The sequence below is a fragment of the Micropterus salmoides genome, unplaced genomic scaffold (genome assembly GCF_014851395.1).
Source record: "Micropterus salmoides isolate LMB-PRFRI ecotype aquatic unplaced genomic scaffold, ASM1485139v1 Ms_hic_scaffold_18, whole genome shotgun sequence".
Taxonomy (NCBI): Eukaryota; Metazoa; Chordata; class Actinopteri; order Centrarchiformes; family Centrarchidae; genus Micropterus; species Micropterus salmoides.
This window is the reverse complement of record NW_024040928.1, coordinates 26,420,697-26,439,813: the sequence shown is the minus strand read 5'-3', so window position 1 is coordinate 26,439,813 and position 19,117 is coordinate 26,420,697. Positions and strand designations below refer to the sequence as shown.

The following is a 19,117-nucleotide window of genomic DNA, read 5'->3' as shown; positions in this document are numbered from 1 at the left end:
TTAATAACCTGTGATTATTAAGTGATTATAGCTCTGCTGACCTCATCATAAGTCTCTCGGGATAAAACAATCAAGTATTTATAATTATTAACTTCAGTGTGAACCCTGTGAGATAAGACTAAACTGTCAATGTGGGAAGTAACGACCTCCCCCGCCCACTGTGACCTCAGGTCACATGGACGACCACAGGAAGACAGCCGCCTAAGCCGCTGGTCTTGACACACACACAAACACATACAAGCACACACACACACACACACACACACACACACACGCGTATTATTTCTTACGTCCAGAACCGTTTTTCTTTGATTTAACAGGAAAGTTGTTTAATCTAAGAATATTTCAGAGCCTTTGATAAATTTTAACAATTGAAACTGGTTCCAGTTCTGCTCAATGTCTTCATGGGAGATCTAACTATCTCCCTATCTATTTATAAGAGTACTTTTTCCAACACATACGAGATATTAAAAATCTGACGTAATGCAACTTTAAAGCCCCGCGGCACACGGACCTGCTGACCCATTTACATGATGTCCCTCCGCCGGACAATTTGGATGCAAATGAGCATCAGATATCCCAGTTAGATTTGACCTGTTAGACAGAGCAAAGTAAATATTAAACCCAGAACTACTTCCTGTTTCTGATTAGATGACATCAGTGAGACGGAAACTAACCCACTTCCTGATTCTTATCAGAAAGACAGGTACAGCAGGAGCTGGTGAAGCGCAAGACATTCACGGGCTCCGTCGGGGCCTCAGTTGGATGAATCTTAAACGTGACTTTAGCACTGCTATGATTCAACATTGCAATGACTTTTATGCTGAATTCAGACTTCCAGGAAGGCACTTCCTCCAAGGCTGCATGCTGTTCCATAACAAGCTCTAACTATCAAATTCTTCAGTTTGTACTGCGTCTGCCAGTTCCAGGACGCTACACAACCTGCAAAGCTCAACTCAGGGGGGAAATAATCCTTGTTAAAATAATTTTAACAGTGGACGAAAAGCTGTTACTAATAACAAAAAGGCGCTGAAGGTGGATTCAGCTTCAGGCAGCTCAATAAAGAGCCGTCTTGACTCAAAGTTCATAAATCAAAGTTTATAAAAGTTTAATTTCAGAAGAACAGTAAGAAGAAGTGCATAAAAATAACATGTACAACAAACAATTTTCACATGCTTGCTTGAATAAAGCCACAGAGAGACACACAAACAATAAAATGCCATTTAAACCACTTAAGTTCCTTAAGGTAGTGGAGAAAAAACATGTCAGCCTTTCTACTAAAATCATTATGTTTATAAACGTTTAAAGAAAAAAGCCCTGAAAAAACACCACTCGACAAAGTTAGCTATTTCATGGTTAGCATAGCAGTGCATTTAGCAGCTAAAGAGCTGAAAATTTAAAATAATATAGGACTTCCATTCGTTGGGTGACCAGAAACACAACTCCAAATGAATACTACTGTTCAGCATGTTTTACTGCTACAAATCGGCCAAACAAATCCATGAATGTAGGTTGTAGAACAGAATAACGGAGAAATTCTTTAAACAAGTTGATTCTCGTTTAGAAACAGTTTAAAGTTCTTTGGTTGGCGAGGTACAGTATTTTGCTAGTGCACTACTTAAAGCAGCTTCTGGTACTGTGTAACTATAGTCACAGTAAACTTCAGTTCTTACACCTGTGGGGCTTTTTTAATCGAGCCTCAACAGGTTTTTGGTACCAGCTGAAAGGTGTCTGTAGTCCTGGGTATCAAAGACTGTCAAGTACAGATAGCTGCTATTGAAGTTTGAAATAGATTTGTAATCGTGTTTTCTTTAAATCAAAATTGTGCCAGTTTTAGACTTTATGTTTCTTTAAAGAAAGTTCCTAAAAGCAAGACAACTGGTTACACTGACTTTAAATTAAAGAGCAAAATTTTTCCAACACAAGAACAGTAGAAGAACAGATCTAGACGTCCAATCAACACAGCTTCATTGACTGATTCAGTGTAAACCAAGACAACGTTATTATTACGCTGTACAGAAGTTCGAGTTAGATTTGTAAGCTTGTTTTCTTATTTTCTGAGCAAAAAGTTCCTGATTTATATCAAACATGAGCCACTATTGTTATCTATGTTTATTTAGGCAAACTGTTCCTGTATGACTACCAGTGTTCAGACAACATTTAACATTTGAGAAGTTTGGCTTCTTTTGTTAAATAAAAAAAAATTCATATTTATATTTCTCAAGGGGTCTTTAGAAATCTAATATTTTCAACCTACACCCTGTCGTTGACATTGGGACCTTTCAATGAACAATTAAGGACATTTTGCCTGCATGTTTCAAAGTATGAATATCCATGTATTGTTTATCTAACAAGCTAACTCCATCATAACACTTGTAGTAGAGCCACCAAGACTCCCACTTCAGGAAATTAAATAGGTTCTTGAGACAAACATCCTGTGGAATAAAATTACTGACTGAGAAGTTCGGAGTATTTCGTTTACTTAAATACAGTTAAAGTTTTCCTGTAACTGCCTCTAGTGGCCGTTAGAGGAACTGCAGTTTGAGACTCGTTAAGACTTCACCCCAAATGTTATGGTAGACAGTTTAGAGGAACGAGTGCAGGGCACAGAACTTAAAGAGACACTGTCACAGGATAAAATGTGATTTTATAACACGATTTAGTTTCAGACAGCAGCTGCGCTTCAGGATCACAGCTCAACCGGAAACTTGTTGCTTTTCTGAGGATTTTCTGTCTAATAATGAGACGACAAATGGAGTTTGTAAAGTTAAGCCGAGTAAAAAGGGTTTAAAAAGGTAAAAGAGAGAGTGAGAGTCAGCCAGACACTGTTAATGGTTGTTAATTCAACGTCTTACATAAAAGAAAATAAATTATGGGATTAAACCTCCTCACTTAACATTAAATCACCTTTTAAAATACAGCATTAAATAAGGCACCACCTGCACATATTACGTAGTTTTGGTCTTTCTGGATAAACTTAGCCGTCAAATTTTTCCTTAATTCATCTTTTCTACCTCATTTCATTAATAAAATCCAGTTTTATACATCCTCAATGGTTAATAAGTTTATGGTTTATGACCATTTTTTTGTTTTTCGGCTTTTATCAATTGTAGTTTCATCTTATCTAACCTTTTAAAAAACTAATCAATACATAAAAGCATGATTTACACATACTGAACACAGAGAAAAAAGCGGAACATGCGAGTAATACAGAAAGAGGAATTTGATCATTTGATCATAATGTTTTGATCCCTTCTTCACCAGGGCTGGTGTATATCAGCCTCTCGGATAGAAATGTTTACCTTAAATGCATCAAAATCACATAAAAATGCTTTTAGTGTTTTGTTGTGGCCAAGTTTTTATTGTTTCTGCCTTTTCCGTTCAAAATAAATTGTATTTAATAAGACGGTATAATAATAAACAAAACAAGATTAAAGTACAAATGTACAGATAAAGTATATAAAGTATACGAACTCTCCAACACGAAGTGCAGAACTAATGACATCCACATTAGCCACGGCTGTACTTTGTATTTAGTGCTACTTATCAAATGTTAGCATGTTAGTATAGTCATTGTGAGCATATTAGCATGCTGATGTTAGCATTTAGCTCAAGGCACCACTGTGCCTAGGTTGGCATAAAGCTCTAATGATTGATGTGATGTTGCCTTTTGAGCCCTGCTATTGGCTGGTTGGGCGACAGAGTGAGGTCATTTTGGGTAGACATGAATGTAGTCCTTATTTATAAAGAGATTTTTAACTTTATTTACAAGGTTTCATCTAACTCACAAATAAAGTGATTGTTTTTCCCTTTAGTTCCTTTTGACAAAAGCAATATATGACTCCTGTATTTCACTGTTATATTGTGGATCAACCCATAAATAAATAAAAGAAAGAATAAAATATGAGCAGTGAGTGAAAAATCCTTCAGGTGAAAATCACTCAAGCTGCAGTTATAAGTTTCCAATACAACATTAGCGGAGCATTAAAAAGTTTTGTAGGCGGGTCGAGAGTCCATACAACAACACTGACATCTCTCTCTCTCTCTATCAACACCACCTGGCCTTGGTAACCGTGGAAACCAGCGGCGTGGAGGACTCGGGTGCTTCACGCTGCCGGGGACGAGAGATGAAACAGATGCTGTTATGTTTTAAAAAATAGTTCTGTTGTTTTTCAGCTCCTATGACTGTATTTGTTTATCTTACATTTTAACAATTTAATAATTTTTACATTCTCAGACCTAATTATTCATTTATTTGCATATTGATTGAACAAAATCCTTTTTTTATGAAAAACAAGTGATTGGGATTGAGTGTGATACTGTGTTTTCAGGAAAATGGCTGGTACACTTACTTTAAACACAAGAATAAACATTAGAAGAACAGATCCAATCAGGACACCTGCCTGCTCGTAATATATATATATATACATATAATAATAGTCTTCATTGAATAAATCTTAACTTAAACTAAACTTTTTTGACTTTGTCCACATTATTTAAATTAAACATTCATGCCAATAAAGCACACTGAACTAAACTGAACTGTAATAATACAAGTCAAGTTCAAGTTTCTCTGACTGATGCTTGTTTTCTGGGGGATAAATAAATCAGCAAGATGACAAAGTGAGAAATCATATGACTGAATAAAAAACATCTGAGGTTAAGTAGTCCCAAAACATTTACATGACATTCGATTCTGCAATTTTCAAATCAGAAAAGACAAGAAATGTTTTACAATAATATAAGTAGGTTAAGAAAAGAAACACAGGAAGATTTTTTTTTTCTATGGAAACATAATTAATTGCAAAAGTGGTTGAAACATAGATGTTTGACTTTCTCTCTTTTAAAAATCCACCTGATCTGTGAGATACTTTATTTGCTAAAAACAAATTATAAAAACAGCCAACGTGACTTCATAACGCAGGTCATTTATCTCACAATAATCAAAACAAATAGGAAAAGCTCAGTCAAAATGTCTCAATGCAAGATTTTCATTTGTTTCAAGACAAAAAATACAAATTTTTAAATGTTAAAGCTGCATTAACTGATTTTTGGCCACTGAGAAACTGTCAGATTAGAGGTGTGCGATATGTATCGTCTACGATAATATCTTAATTTAACACCTTGTCCACGCAGTCACTGCGGCATGCATCATATATCATCACAGAAATAAACAAGCTGAAAAACTCACAGATAAACCGCCGACCGCACCTTGAGTACAGATCCCCCGAGTAAAATGACTGACTGAAGTTACAATTACTAAACAAACAGCACCAGGAGATAAAACACACGCCACCAACCTCGAGGAATACGTTAGATTGAATCTATAGACGTAGATCAGCCTCACTCGCATCAAGCTGGTTTGGCTTTAAAAAGACGGATGTTGCTGAAAAGATGTGAATCTGCAAAGGAGGTGGAAAAATCGGTTGCCGTTAAAGACCACAAACCAACCACCGCACGGAATATCAAGAATATGAAAAGGCTGAGGAGTCAGCTGTTGATGACAGACCTGAACCAGCCAAGATACCAGCACAAAAGTCTGGTTTCTTTCAAAGCCACTACAACAACAGAACTGGCAGCTACAGCGACAGATGAAATGCTTTACTCATAACTGCACTGTTTGATGTCAGTAATACTTGCTCTGGTGATTTCAATTTATGTTTTTACTTGAATACTTCGGTGTTAAGTAAATAAATAAGACCCGTCCCATTAATGTCAATAGTAAGCAACAATTAATATCCTATTAAGAAAGAGCAAGCTTATCCAACATTAGCGTTTTACAAACACATTTTTGAAGGATGGAAAATATCATCTCCTTATCGCCAAAATTCCAAAACATATCTTCCTGACATTAACTCTATTCGTCCGCTTTGGGAAATTGGTTTTTTAGCAAGACATAAAAGATTAAATAAATAAAATACTGAACATTTCGGGCTCCGGGTTGCAATTCTTGCAAGACTAAAGTGCTAAATTTCAGGACATCAGTTACACAATCAACTTGAAAGCAATCTTAAAAATACCACACGGATGTATAAAAAGGCCTACAATTCAGCAGCTACGTGTAAAAACATAGACGACAATGTCCACCATAAACAACAAAATCCACATAGTTCGCCACGGTCTGCAACATCGTAAAGCATTTTCACAACCATCAACATCATCATCGTCCACCCCATCAATTACAACATCATCGTTATTAAATTATTAATTTATTTACTTCCCCGGCCTGAGTTTAGAAGGAGAAGAGGGAAGCAGGAATGAATGAGCGGCTGTATCTATTGGAATCTGAACCCGGAGCCAGAAAGTAGGATCTGAAACTGCAGGTGAAGGCGATGGGTATTGTCTGACAGGATATTTGTTTTGTTAATATCGCACACTCCTACGTCAGACACGTCGCCCACTAATACGCTGTCACCTTATAAAGTTGTTCTAGCTAACGTGTTAGCAAACAGAAGTCATGTTTGTTTCCACCCAATGAACACTTGAAGTCTAATATTCACTCTGCACAGTAAAACACATAATCCTCTGTAGGCAAAGCCATTTGAGTCACTACTGATATATAAAACATTGATCATTACACAATTCAGGACAGGACCTGTGTGTGGTTACATTGGGGGTGGTTCACGTGTAAGACCTACAGGGGAGGGGAACTTCCCTACTTCCTAAACATCCGCTCTCCTGACCACACACACGGCAGCAGAGAGGTGACGTAACGACAGTAAATCAAACCCGAAGCTTCCATCCACCTACAGACGGAGCTCACGGCTCCATGATGTGGACACAAACGCAGGAAGAAGAAGAAAATTCCAGTGATGACGTCCTTTTTGTAGGCCAAACTGGGATCTAGTTCCACTGCTGAAGGTTCCTGCAGGGGTATTTCTGCTCTGAGGTTTTAGATCCGTCAAGAAAACAAGTAGCTGTGACAGTCACATGTAACATCACCATGTCCAAAACAACCATCTGTCACAAAGCACCAGTAACATTTAGGTACTCAAGTACTTGTCCTTTCTTTCTGATTTCCTTTTTGTGCTACTTTATCCTTGAAATGCTTTTAGCTGCAGGTCCTCTGGATCAGTGGTTCTTAAAGTGGGGTCCAGAGACCGGCAGGGTCCAACAAAAAGGGAAATCATTTATTTTCACTATAATTCCATCCAAAAGTAACAAAGACAGAGTGTAAGAATATTTTGGTCATGGGTTTCATACACTTTCTGTAATAAAACATCTAAAAGCAAAAATGCTATCAGATAGGCGACCCTGGGAGCAAATCTTATCAAACGGGGGTCTGTGGTCCAATATATCAGATTAGGGGTCCTTGACGTGAAAAATCTTGAGAACCACTAGATGCTGGACCAAAACACACAGATGAACTGAACATATTCATCTCCAGAAAAAAAGCAATCAGTTCATTTTGTCCATATAAAGTTCAGCTCTCAGAAAATCTTTTAAAGAGCATCTTTGTTTGAATTTTTAAAAATACGTTCATGAAAAAGATTTACAGAGTTTGGAGACATGTTTGCCATGACTGACCCTCAACTAGGGCCACAACTACCTATTAATAATTAATTAATCTGTTCATTATGTCAAAACTTTCAATCTGTGTTTCCCAAAGGCGAAGAAAACGTCCTCAGAGGCCTCGTCTTGTCGACAACCCAAAGATATTCAGAAATATATTCATATTTAAGAAGCAGGAATCAGAAAATCTTTCTTTTAAAAAAAAATTACTCAAACTGATTAATCGATTATCAAAATAGTTGATTTAATTTAATAGTTAACTAACTGATTATTTGATTAATCGTTGCAGCTCTACTCTCAACCCGCCAGGTTTATTAACAGTGTACTGTCTAGGGATGCAACGATTACAGATTTTGTTGGTACGGATAATCAAGGTTTCACAATTATTATGCATTAATTACTAGTAATAAACTGATTTTTAATATTTAATTATAATTATATTTCTATAATATATAAGTATTATTACTATAAGATGAATATTAACTTTATTTATCCGCCATGGAAATTGTTATTGAGGAGGGTAATAAACTGTTAATGTCTTCAACTCTTCATCCATTGGTATAAGTTTTAGTGAAAATGAGGAACATCTCTCATGCAGTGTTATTAATAATAACAGAAATGCAAGTTCAAACCCCCATGGCGCGGCACAAACGTCGTAGCGCAGCAGGACTGTCGTTGCGGTGGGTCTGAAAGGTTACATCTGCTTTGTATTGTTAACGTTGCACTGAAAGCTCGAATCTCACCTCTACGGCACTGACATGCTTATATTTAATTCCCTACCAACTTGCCATTTAACTCAGTTATTATGTACCTTTACTTGGGCATGCAAAGATGGGTGGTCATCCCGCAGGTGTTGCATCAAAAAAAGCAACCTTTTAACGGCAAGTTTTTGAACGCCCTGGTCAGCGTTGATGCAAATAAAAGCTTCGCAGTTTGGTCCATCTGCCATAGTTTAGCCAGTGTACAGTAGTAGCCTCCATGTCTCTGATAAGCACGGCACTTTAAACTGGGGCACCGCTCGTGTAACTTTGCTTCCGTTTTGTGTTTTTTGTTAAATGCAGCAGAAACACTCGGTGTAGCGGAGCCTGTACAATTAATTAGGCTAAGTGATGTTTTAAAGTTAATAGTGAAATACGGTAATCGCTGCATCCCTAGTCATCTTACACAGTGAGAAACAAACTGCTGCTCATCCAACAACAACTAGGGCTGAATCAGCATGAGATTTTCACGGTATGATAACCATCATAGTTTCACGGTTCACGGTATTACACAATTATTATAATAATCAATTACAGAGAAAGTGACATCAAAAGGTTTTTGGTTGAACAAACACAAAATATTATGTTCGTCTAGACATGAAACTTGAAATATATCTTTTTTAATAATACAAATACAATAGAACTCAATGACGCTGATAAGCACATGGTACATGGTATAACAACTGCACTTGTTATACCACGGTATACGGTGAGACCGCTGCAACCCTAAACACACAGCTGTGAAGCAGGAAGTGGGGAGCGCTGACACTGCAACACCGACCAGGAAGTGACATTCCCTGTGAGAAGATTTTTCCTCAGTCAATGACTAGAGGCGACAAGAGAGAAGTATTACAACAAGGCTGCATGTGAAAGGTGATGTTGGTTAGTCTGGCCACTACTGTGGTCCAGAGCAAAATATCTCAACAGACTGGATGACGAGTCAAAACAATCAATAAATTCATCCAACAACCAACCAGCCAATCAGTCAATCAAGGAAAATACAGTGAGAGTTACTGGAAGAAGTTCAAATGAGAGCATCATTGGGTTTTTCTCTCTGCGCCATCATGCACTGCAAAACAGGTGAACATATCGGTTTTGCAAAGAGGTTGTGGGTGTGAGTGTGAGTGTGAGTGTGAGTGTGTGTGTGTGTGGGTGTGAGTGTGAGTGTGTGTCAGCGGTGGGCTAGAAAATGTATTTAGTGCAGTAAAAACAGGTGGTGCATTAAGTGCAAGCGGTAAAACCAGTAGATGGTGAGAGATAAAAGTCGAGCTGAGAGCAGATGCCGGAACTACATGAGAATCAGCCGGTTACTACGAAACTCTGCGTCCAAATCCAAATCAGCTGAACTAGAACAATTAGTCAGTTTGAATCTGAACCAATCAGATTAAAAAAACAGTGTGATGTTTTTTTTAAAGGATTTAGGAAGATTTAAAAAGGAACACAGAGACCTTTTCTCCTAATTATGACTTTGAGATCTCATAATTCTGAAGTCTTTCATCAGAATTACAAGATGCTAAGTCATACTAGCTTTGCAATAACTGGTCACGACTACAAAACTGAAAACCTTTCTGTGGAACCTTTCACGTTTTATTAACACATTAAAAAATAAAATAAAAATGTGGGATGTTTTATCGTAGTTACGGCCTGGTTAGAGTAGCTTTTAAAGCGAAAAACATTATTAATGCCAATGGATTCACCACGATTGGTGGATTTTACTTCGGTGAACGCACAAATCTGCACAGTTCACCAATACCAAGAGAAATTGTTTGCAGACAGTTCCGAGAAAAGAGCAAGCGGACACCTGCAGGTCTAAAAATCGTTCTCTTCTTCAACACAGCATGATGTTCATTTATAATCCCATTTAGAAGAAAATAGACATTAAAGCAGGTTATGCTTTAGGGCGTGGCTACCTTGTGATTGACAAGTCGCAACTATGGTGAACTGTCAATCAGGATAGAGGCAAATATCAGCTGCACCGTGTATATTTGACTCGCCGTGAACTTGTTTTAGGGTGCTGTCAGGGTTTTCGAACTTTGACCCTTTCAGTGTTTTTTCAGTTCATGAAAGTTAATTATGACATTGTGGTCGCCTAAAATGGTCTTGTTCTGCGTTTGACTGCACTAAAAGAATCTCTAAGGATTCGGCTGCTCATTTTTCCAGTTAAGTAACTGGAAAAGAGTCAATTATTCAAATACATCTTTTTATTAAACTCTTTCAACTCATTCTGCTTTTCCCTCTGCGGTAACTCTTAATAAAATTAAATGATGTACAATCCTGACATCAAAAAGCCAAGGATAAAGTCAACGGCTCAGTACAGAGAAAATAGAAAGAGCCTCAGAAAGCACCAGCATCTTCCCGGCTGGCTTATGTTAGCAGTTAGCTCGCCAGCTAAGTTCACCAATGGCAGTAGTTCACTAAGACACAGTGCAAGTTGTCAGCACAACAACAGGCCTCTAGAGCCAAATATGTGGCGAAGATAAGGCATGAACTTGGTCAGTGCCTTAAAGATGGGTTAAGCAATTTATTTCAGAAGAATTTCCTTTGTTATATTTGTTTAAATTCTCTTTACATCCCGACAGAAATCGATAAATAAAATGCTCTGACACAGAAATGAAAAGAAATCCGCCAGCCAATCATCGGGCTGGATTATGATTTGCACTCTGGCCCTACATGAACATGTGGAATAGCTTTGGATTGGAGGCTTGAAGGGAGGCAATGGGCGTTTTTCGGTTTGATACTTTTAGCTAGCCGTCTCTTGCAAGTTATCCAACGTTGCTGACCTCAGCTTTAAGATAAATAAGAGAACTGTATCTTAAAGCTCCTAGAAAACTGTCTCATCATAACAAGACCTCCTGATTATAACAAGACCTTTGTCCTGTACTTATGAGACAAGGACCTCGTAATTTTATGTTTTCTCAAGATTACTAGAAAACTTCTGTTTGTAACAAACATAAGCATTCATGACCTCCAATCAGAGATCAGAAGCCAAATTAAATTAGTCAAAATGTACCTTCTGATCCACGATGGAGCAGACGAGCTCCCTGACAGCAGACAGCGAGTGGTCTCCGGGGTCAAGGGTGACCGTCTCTCTGGTGAGTCCGATCTGAAGCAGGAACGAGACTCCATGGACGGAGCATCGTGAGCTTGTTGGGCTGGGGGCCGTCTGGCTGCCGTTGGACAGCCGGCTGCAGAGGGTGGCGGGCGGGCTGGGGGATGGCGACGGGGTGGGTGGGGCCGCATGCGGAGGGAGGGCTGGGAAAGAACGCGGCGAGGCGAGCGGTGGCGGCGGGCTGTTGTCGGCCGACATTGTCTGCTATCTGTGACGTCGTCCGGGCAGGAGAAAGGCGGCGTAGGTCAACGACATCCAAAGAAAGTGTCCGACTGCTCGGGTTTGTTGGTTAGCCGAGCGTTTTCTGTCCCCTTGTTTGGCTCGATTCACGTTTCTCACCACTAAAATCCTGCGAGAAAGGTTTCCTCTTGCTGCCGGGCATCTCTCATGTAGAAAATATCTGGAGTAAAGAGCTCAGGATCCTGGGAAGTTCAACTTTATAACACAGTTAAATCATCAGGCCTCCTGCTGCAGTTTCTCTTTAGCGTTTCCACAAGCCGCATCTGTTGAGAATCAAAGACAACACATTAATGAATAAATTTACAAAGGTCGATCTTCTCCTATGTATAAAACATTTACAGTTTGAATAGAACTGTTGTAGTTACTCCCTTTACCATAAAAGTAGTTTGGTATCCCTGCAATAACTTTTAAACTCATCCATTAACTAAGTCTTCACAAATTCAACTACACAAAAGGGTCATTGACGTGTGAAGTGCAGTAAAGTCATTAAAAAGTATTATAAAAATGCATTTACTCATTTTTAGAGCTTCCAACTACAAACTGTATGGCCTTTCTCTTTAGATTAGTCAAACACAGAAAACCTTGTCCCATATCGGTCTTCTTTCAAATTAAAGTTCAGAGAAATTGACCCTCAGAAATCAGTAATGGCATAAGTCAAAAAATTCCTTCGCTCACTTCTATATTACTGCGAGAACTATATCACATCATAGCACAGTCTCATTTCAAATAGTGCCAAATCCTATACTATACCACGCAGAGTTTAGGCGTCCGCTGTAGAAACTATAACTCTGCAAGAACATTATGGTTAACGTTTGATTTGTTAAACATCTGCTGACCATTAATTAAAATCTGGGATCAACCACATTATCAAAAAGACAAATAAACACATTTTCTCATATTATTCAGGCTAATTTGGGTGAACGGTCCCTTTAAGCCTTTACAGTTAAAACAGACAGGAAGACGTGCCATGTGTATTATTACATACAGCAAGTCTGAGCTTCCCTGAACCTACTCTAACAAATGCTCATATCAAACTCATGGCCCATCCCAAATACTCCAGATTTTAAGGACACTTGAGGATTTTAGTTAAAAAACACATTAAAATCCATGTGACTCATGATGATGAACATAAATGTGACTCTTTTTTTTTTTTACCCTGTGACCATTAATACTCCTGCAACTTTATTCTCTGTATTGTTAGTCATGTTTCTCCCTGTTGCTCACCTGTACTTGCCAGGGGACCAACAATAACGCACACAACACCAAATCCTAATAAATAATAATAATAATAATAATAATAATTGCACGGTTGATTTTCACACGTGCAGCTTATCTCTGCTAGTAACATCTGGATTTTCGCTCATTGAGGAAGAGATGTTAAAATAACTTACCTATAACTGCATAAAGTTTGAACATAAAGCAACAGGCTGCGCTCCTGCAGGTTGTTTTTACTAGATTCACACGGATAAAAAGAGAAGTTAAAGCCACCGTTACCTCTGAGAACAGGGCGGTTTTTCCGCTTCCATCGGCGCAGTAGACGAGATGAAATATCTGTGTGTTAAACTCCCATCCAGCGGCAGCTCGAACCGGTCCACGGCTGAATTTAACGAGCACCGCCCCGGTTCGTCCGCTGTACTCGGTCCCCGGGCCTTGTGCAGAGAGACGGGATGGGGTAAGTAAAAGAAGGCAGATTTAAACGTTCAGACTTCTTCTTGTCTCGTTTGTCCCCCAAAAACTTCCCGGACATGCAGCGGATCAACGCAGCTCCAGCTTCATGCGGATCTGATTATCGCAGCGACAAACACACAGAAACAAACTACCGCTCGCACCGGGGGAGGGAGGGAGGAGCGACGGGAAGAGGCCTCACTCTGACGGCATTTCCAGGGACCGGACTACCGGTGTCTCTGCAAACAAACACAACAAGTGAGCTAAAGTGAAAAAAATTAATAAATAAACGGCAAGTCCTATTAAAAGGTACAAAATATGTATAAGATAATAAATAAATGGGAAATAAAATGTACTATGCCTACAATATTTAGATTTGCTCAGTTGTCATTGCAACAGTTCAGTTGTCAATAGATGAGGCACCACTGTCCAAAATGATGACTTTGCTTCAATTCCTCAATTTTCACATTTCAAGTTGCAACTATTATTACCATACTTTCATAAAATTTACAAAAAATCTTGAATAATATAAATAAACATTATTATTTGTTTGTTTTATACCAAGTCAGTTAACTGGCAGATCACGTAAATTTAATCTTTGTTAGCTTTTTCCATGTAAAAGTTCAAAATGTCCATATTGAATTGTATATCATTTGAACCTTTGTTTTCTGTTTTCAGCATTGGCTATTTCATAAAACATACATTTGCAAGAGATGTTTTCCTGTGACAAACAGTTGTGTTTATGCTGAGTGTGTTGCCCTTCAAGGCAATTTGAGCTTCATCATTTTACACACTGTTTCTAGGTCTTAAAGCAAGACATTTACAGAGGTTTTTTTAAAATAGCTTTTATCATTCTCATTTTATGTGGTATTAAAAATGTGGGGGGAAAAGGGTCAGTCACACATATATATTTTGAATAAATCCATGTAAAAACAATATTGTTATAAACCGTTCTGTAAATGTGACTCTTATCAATGTGTGAGTTTGTTCTACTCGTGTCTGTGCGGGTTTCCTTCAGGTGCTCCAGTTTTCGCTACATATACAGTATGTGTATGTATATGTACCTTTACATCCCTTTTTCTGAAAGGTCATCTCACAATGTTTCACAAGAAACAAAAACTTTTTGAAAGGTACAAACATCCTTTTTGTTTGAATAGAAACAGTCGCTATGTCACCAGCCACCAGACTCACATGTCCAGCAACTCCTGTTTAAGTTAAAATTACCAGTTTGATGGCTTTGACAAGATCAATATTGCAACTGTTTCTGGCTTTCTTTCCTATTAAAATGGGCAGCTGTGGTTCAGGGGGTAGAGCGGGTTGCCTGTTCAGCTCCCCAGCTCGTCCAGGCTGCATGTCAAAGTGTCCTTGGTCTAGATACTGAACCCTTAACTGCCCCTGGAGGCTGTTCCACAAGTGTGTGAATGTGTGTGAATGTTAGTTTCTGTTTGAGCACTTAGGCTCAGTGTATGAATGTAGTGTAAAAAGCGCTTTGAGTGGTCGCAAAGACTAGAAATGCGCTATACATTTAAACAAAAGGGATATTGCTCTTTAAAAAAAGGTCTATCTATAAGTAGGAATGCTCCATGCTTTCTACAGAGGAACATAATTTCTGGCCACCATGTTAGGAAATAGTGACACAAACAGGTTAAACATCTGATCTTCATCTACATTTCAGTGGATGAACGGATGTTTGGGGATTCTTGAATAACTTTAAACACTGTTGAACAGACAAACAAATGCCAGCTCTGAGAACATGAGCCACTTACTGAAGCTAAACTAAAGCTGGCTAGCTAACGCTGGAGGAAATAAATAGCCGAAATGTTCATACTATAGTATAGGCAGTGTGCAACATATATTAATGAGCATGCAAAGACAAACTCAAGCTGACATTACTCTCTGAGGTACTGAGGGAACTTTTCTTTGTTACTGACTCTTTTATACCTCAGAGTGATGCATCTTTCTCATAGACAATCACTGCCTGGTCGCTGCCATTGAGTTTCATCAGATAAATCTGTGGCGCCATCTGCTGATGGAAACACTACATTACCTAAAGTGCAGTTCAGGTGGAAGAAGTACTCATATTTTAGGTAAAATTAGCAGTACTGCATTCACATTTTTACTATAGTAAAAGCATAGAAAAATACCTAAATTACATTAAATGTAAAAGTAGCCTGCTCATTTTGCAGTATGGGATATTTCAGAACAGTGCAAATCATTTTATTGAATTATAATTATTGATGTATTAATATGTTCCTCTCTTTAATGTTGCAGCAGGTAAAGGTGACACTGATTTCAACTACTTTATCTCCTGGGCAGATTGTGAATTTCCCCTCAGGGATCAATAAAGTTTAATCTTTACTATTACATCGTACTTTATTTGTTGATTATATTTTCTATTATTAATCTGATCTGCAAAGTAACTAGTACTCAAAGTACCTCAAAATTGTACTTAAATTCAGTCCTTACTAAGTAAATTTACTTAATTTCCACAAAAATAACTAGCATAAATGATGTAATGTGCGGTAAACAGACACAACCAGAGAGACAGACATTTAAACTGGGTTAACAAATAAACAATCTTTAATTAAAACAAAACCAATTAATGAGTGCACCTGTATAACAGTATATAAAAACACAATAACATTTAGTAATGTTTCAGTTAAAAGGAAACTTGAACAACTGTAGAATTTTAAGTCAAATATAAGTATTGATTTTCCAGTGGAGCAACATGCTTTCAGGCTCTGCAGTTCCCAAACACCACCATACCTTTTCCTGAGCTGCTGTGTGTATTATAACAACAACATCATGTTGTTCCAGTCTGAGGCACCTTTATCTGCATCCATTGTCCAGAGAGGCACTGCAGCCTGCTCAGGGTAAATACTGAGGGTCGCTTACCACGTTTCAACCTTCCTCTGGCAGGAATCCCGACGCTGAGAGGTTGGCTGCGAAGAAAACATCTCATACAATGAAGGTCAAAGGTCATATGAGGGAAGGGGAGAGTGAAAGAAATTCAATTAATAGAAGAGAGAAATCCTGGACACACAACAAACAAATTGGTGGTCTTTTCTTCATGGAGGCACAAGTAATGAAGAGATTTTTCCTTTACGTTTACATGGTTATTTGTCAGGATTCGTGGAGGTAAGCGCAGAGGAGGTGAGAGCCCAAACGCAAGACACCAAGGCAGAGATACAGTTCAGGGGATTTAATCCAACAGAAGCAGAATATCAGGCTTACAGGTAGTTGATTGGCATCCAAAAACAGCAGGAGAAACAGCAACAGCCAGAACACTCCTCCATACAACATAACAGAGTGTAAAAACTGCAATGACCAGACACAGACTGAGGAAACAAACAAGTATATAAGCACACATGGATTAACGAGCTGGGAGGGAGCAACACAGGTGACTGGGATCAGGTTAACGAAGCAGGCAGACACAGCAGGGGGTAACAGAGAGGCAGGCCAGCAGAGAGACAGTTAACCCAGAACACACAAGTACACAGACCAAAAGTAAACACTAAGACAGGAACTGAGACACAACTAGGACACAGGGCTGAGGTGCAGAGCTAAACCTAAGAGTCAAGACGGATACTAAGTAAACTTAAAGATGCGGATGAATAGCATAATAAACAAGGCTACACAGAATACATGACAGACAGGTACGAAGTGAGCTAAACAGAACCAGTAGATGAACAAGGGAATACACAAGACTAAACAGAGAACACAAGACCAGGAACCAAAACCACCAACAGAAAACATGGACCAACTGCTAGGGTTTAAACTAAACAGGACAGAAACAGGGAGTTAAACGCAAGGCGTTAGCAACACCACAAACATGGACCGGACTAATGACACAGAGTGGGTAAGGACGACAAGGTAACAGGACAACACTGACACACTCAACCACAGACTAAGATAACTGAACAGAAAAAAACAGAGAGATAATAACCAAACGGATAACAAATCAGGCAGAGCTCACAATGACATTAACAGACTGGACACAAGACAACAGACTGGACTGAACCCTAAAACACAACATACAAAATAACAGATACTGAATTGATCAAATATAACAAAGACTCACAGAGGGCAAAACTAAAAACATGGCCGACAGGCAGAATGTGACATTTTTATGTGTTATTAACGTGAAAAGAGTCATTCAGTATATCTGCACATTAGTAGGCTAATCACCTTAATTTGTTGTCAATCAGATGATTAATAACACTGACTTAATAATAATAACCTCTTCCTTTCCTGACTCTAAAATAGTTGTGGCACAATCTGCTTAAATTAAATAATGACAAAAACTACTTTAGAAATCTTTAAGATAAGAAGTTTTAATTGCAAGTTCCAGGGTCCTTGACATTTAAATTATATTATCAGAAAGAAAACAGTCATGTATTAATTCATTAGTTTATTAGGGACGTGTCTTACTGATTTGTGTCATGGGAGGGCAATGTTTCTTTAGAAATCAGATGTAGCATTCAAAGCAACAAGTTCAGGGTTTAATTTGTTGAAAAGATCCCACAGCAATGGTACTGCAAGAATTCATATATGATGATGTTGGACATTAATGCAGCTGGAAAAAAGTGTTTTATAGCCAACAAGAGCAGGGAACAAAACCTGGAGATACTATCGTCACATCAGATTCTGGTCATTTGGTGGAAAGATATTAAGAAAGCTCAAACATACCAGACTTTGATTAAATGTTAAGGGTTTGTATAATGTCTTTGGCTGTTGATTTTTACTGCCCATTTACACAGCTGCTTTACTTCATCTTCATTGATTAGAGACAGACAGATGTTTTTAAAACTGAAAGACCAAAACTTTCACTAGCAACTTACTTTCCTCTCTCTTTTGACCACTGTTACACACCGTTTATCTCCATCTCCCAGTAAAATATAGATTTAAAGAGGATTTAATGGACTCTTTTTAAACCGAAGAAGCGGAACAAGAAGCCCCGCCCACATCAGCTCCTACATGCTGCATTCAAGTGCTGTTAGATTTTTACCATATCCAGCTTTTGAGAGTCTAATGTGAACACAAGGAAGCACAATGCCACAATTTGACATTGCAACACCTGTAAGAATTGTATGTATTTATTAGTGTGTCAAGGGGTCACAAGACAAATCAAAGCATTATTTGGGAAAGCAGAAAAAGCTAATTGCTACTGCACCATTATGTTCATTTTTATCCCAGATTTTACTTTTATTTATTTATTTATTTTGTGAACTACGGGGTCATTTCAATATTGTTTTGATTTCACAAGCTATGAAGAAATTGAGAAGCACATTACTTAAAGTCTAAGTAATGGTGGTGGAACATGTCAAAGGATTTGTGGTTTTGAAAGCCAAAGTGTAATTAATTTTCCTTTTTTGTTGTTTTACTTCAGAGTTTGGTGGTAAAAGTTAAACGAAAACTAAATGAATGTTTTTGGTCTTGGTTTTTGCATACTGTACTTTTCTGACCCTGTAACATAAATCCACTTTGAGGACAAACTTTATACTGTAATATGTTTTCTCTTCTGTCCAGCATTTTCACTCCCAGCTGATGTTCTTCTTCTCAGCACAGTTCAGAGCTTTGTTCTCATCCTCTTCCCATGGGAAACATGTGCACGCCCTAAAAAAGCTTAACAAGCCACCACCAATCACACATGACAGTGCTGCTGTGGAGCTCAGAAGATAAAAGATCTGATTAGAGGCTGAAGGAATGCTTTTTTATTATGGCAGCGTCTCATTTTAAGGCTTTGTTTCATACAGAGGTTGAGAGGAGTATGGGCTGGATAAACAATTCATCTAACTTAGCATGCATTTTATGTTACCAAAATGCAGCATGC

General features: G+C 38.3%; 1 protein-coding gene and 1 long non-coding RNA gene across 2 annotated transcripts in view; both read right to left on the bottom strand.

The window, feature by feature from the left end:
* Positions 1 to 13,437, bottom strand: part of LOC119908693 (serine/threonine-protein kinase D3-like) — a 50,305-nt gene extending 36,868 nt beyond the window's left edge. Inside the window, exons 1-2 of the mRNA XM_038726526.1 lie at positions 13,114 to 13,437; positions 11,281 to 11,882 (exon numbers count right to left, since the gene is read on the bottom strand). Of these exons, the coding sequence (XP_038582454.1) occupies positions 11,281 to 11,577 (297 nt within the window). The 5' untranslated portion in view covers positions 11,578 to 11,882; positions 13,114 to 13,437. The remainder of the gene's footprint in view (positions 1 to 11,280; positions 11,883 to 13,113) is intronic.
* A 2,398-nt stretch (positions 13,438 to 15,835) lies between these two features.
* LOC119908754 lies at positions 15,836 to 16,639 on the bottom strand. Its single transcript, XR_005445337.1, has 2 exons — positions 16,519 to 16,639; positions 15,836 to 16,226 (listed from the first exon to the last, which is right to left on the bottom strand). It is a non-coding gene; the product is annotated as an uncharacterized LOC119908754 (long non-coding RNA).
* Positions 16,640 to 19,117: the final 2,478 nt, after the last annotated feature.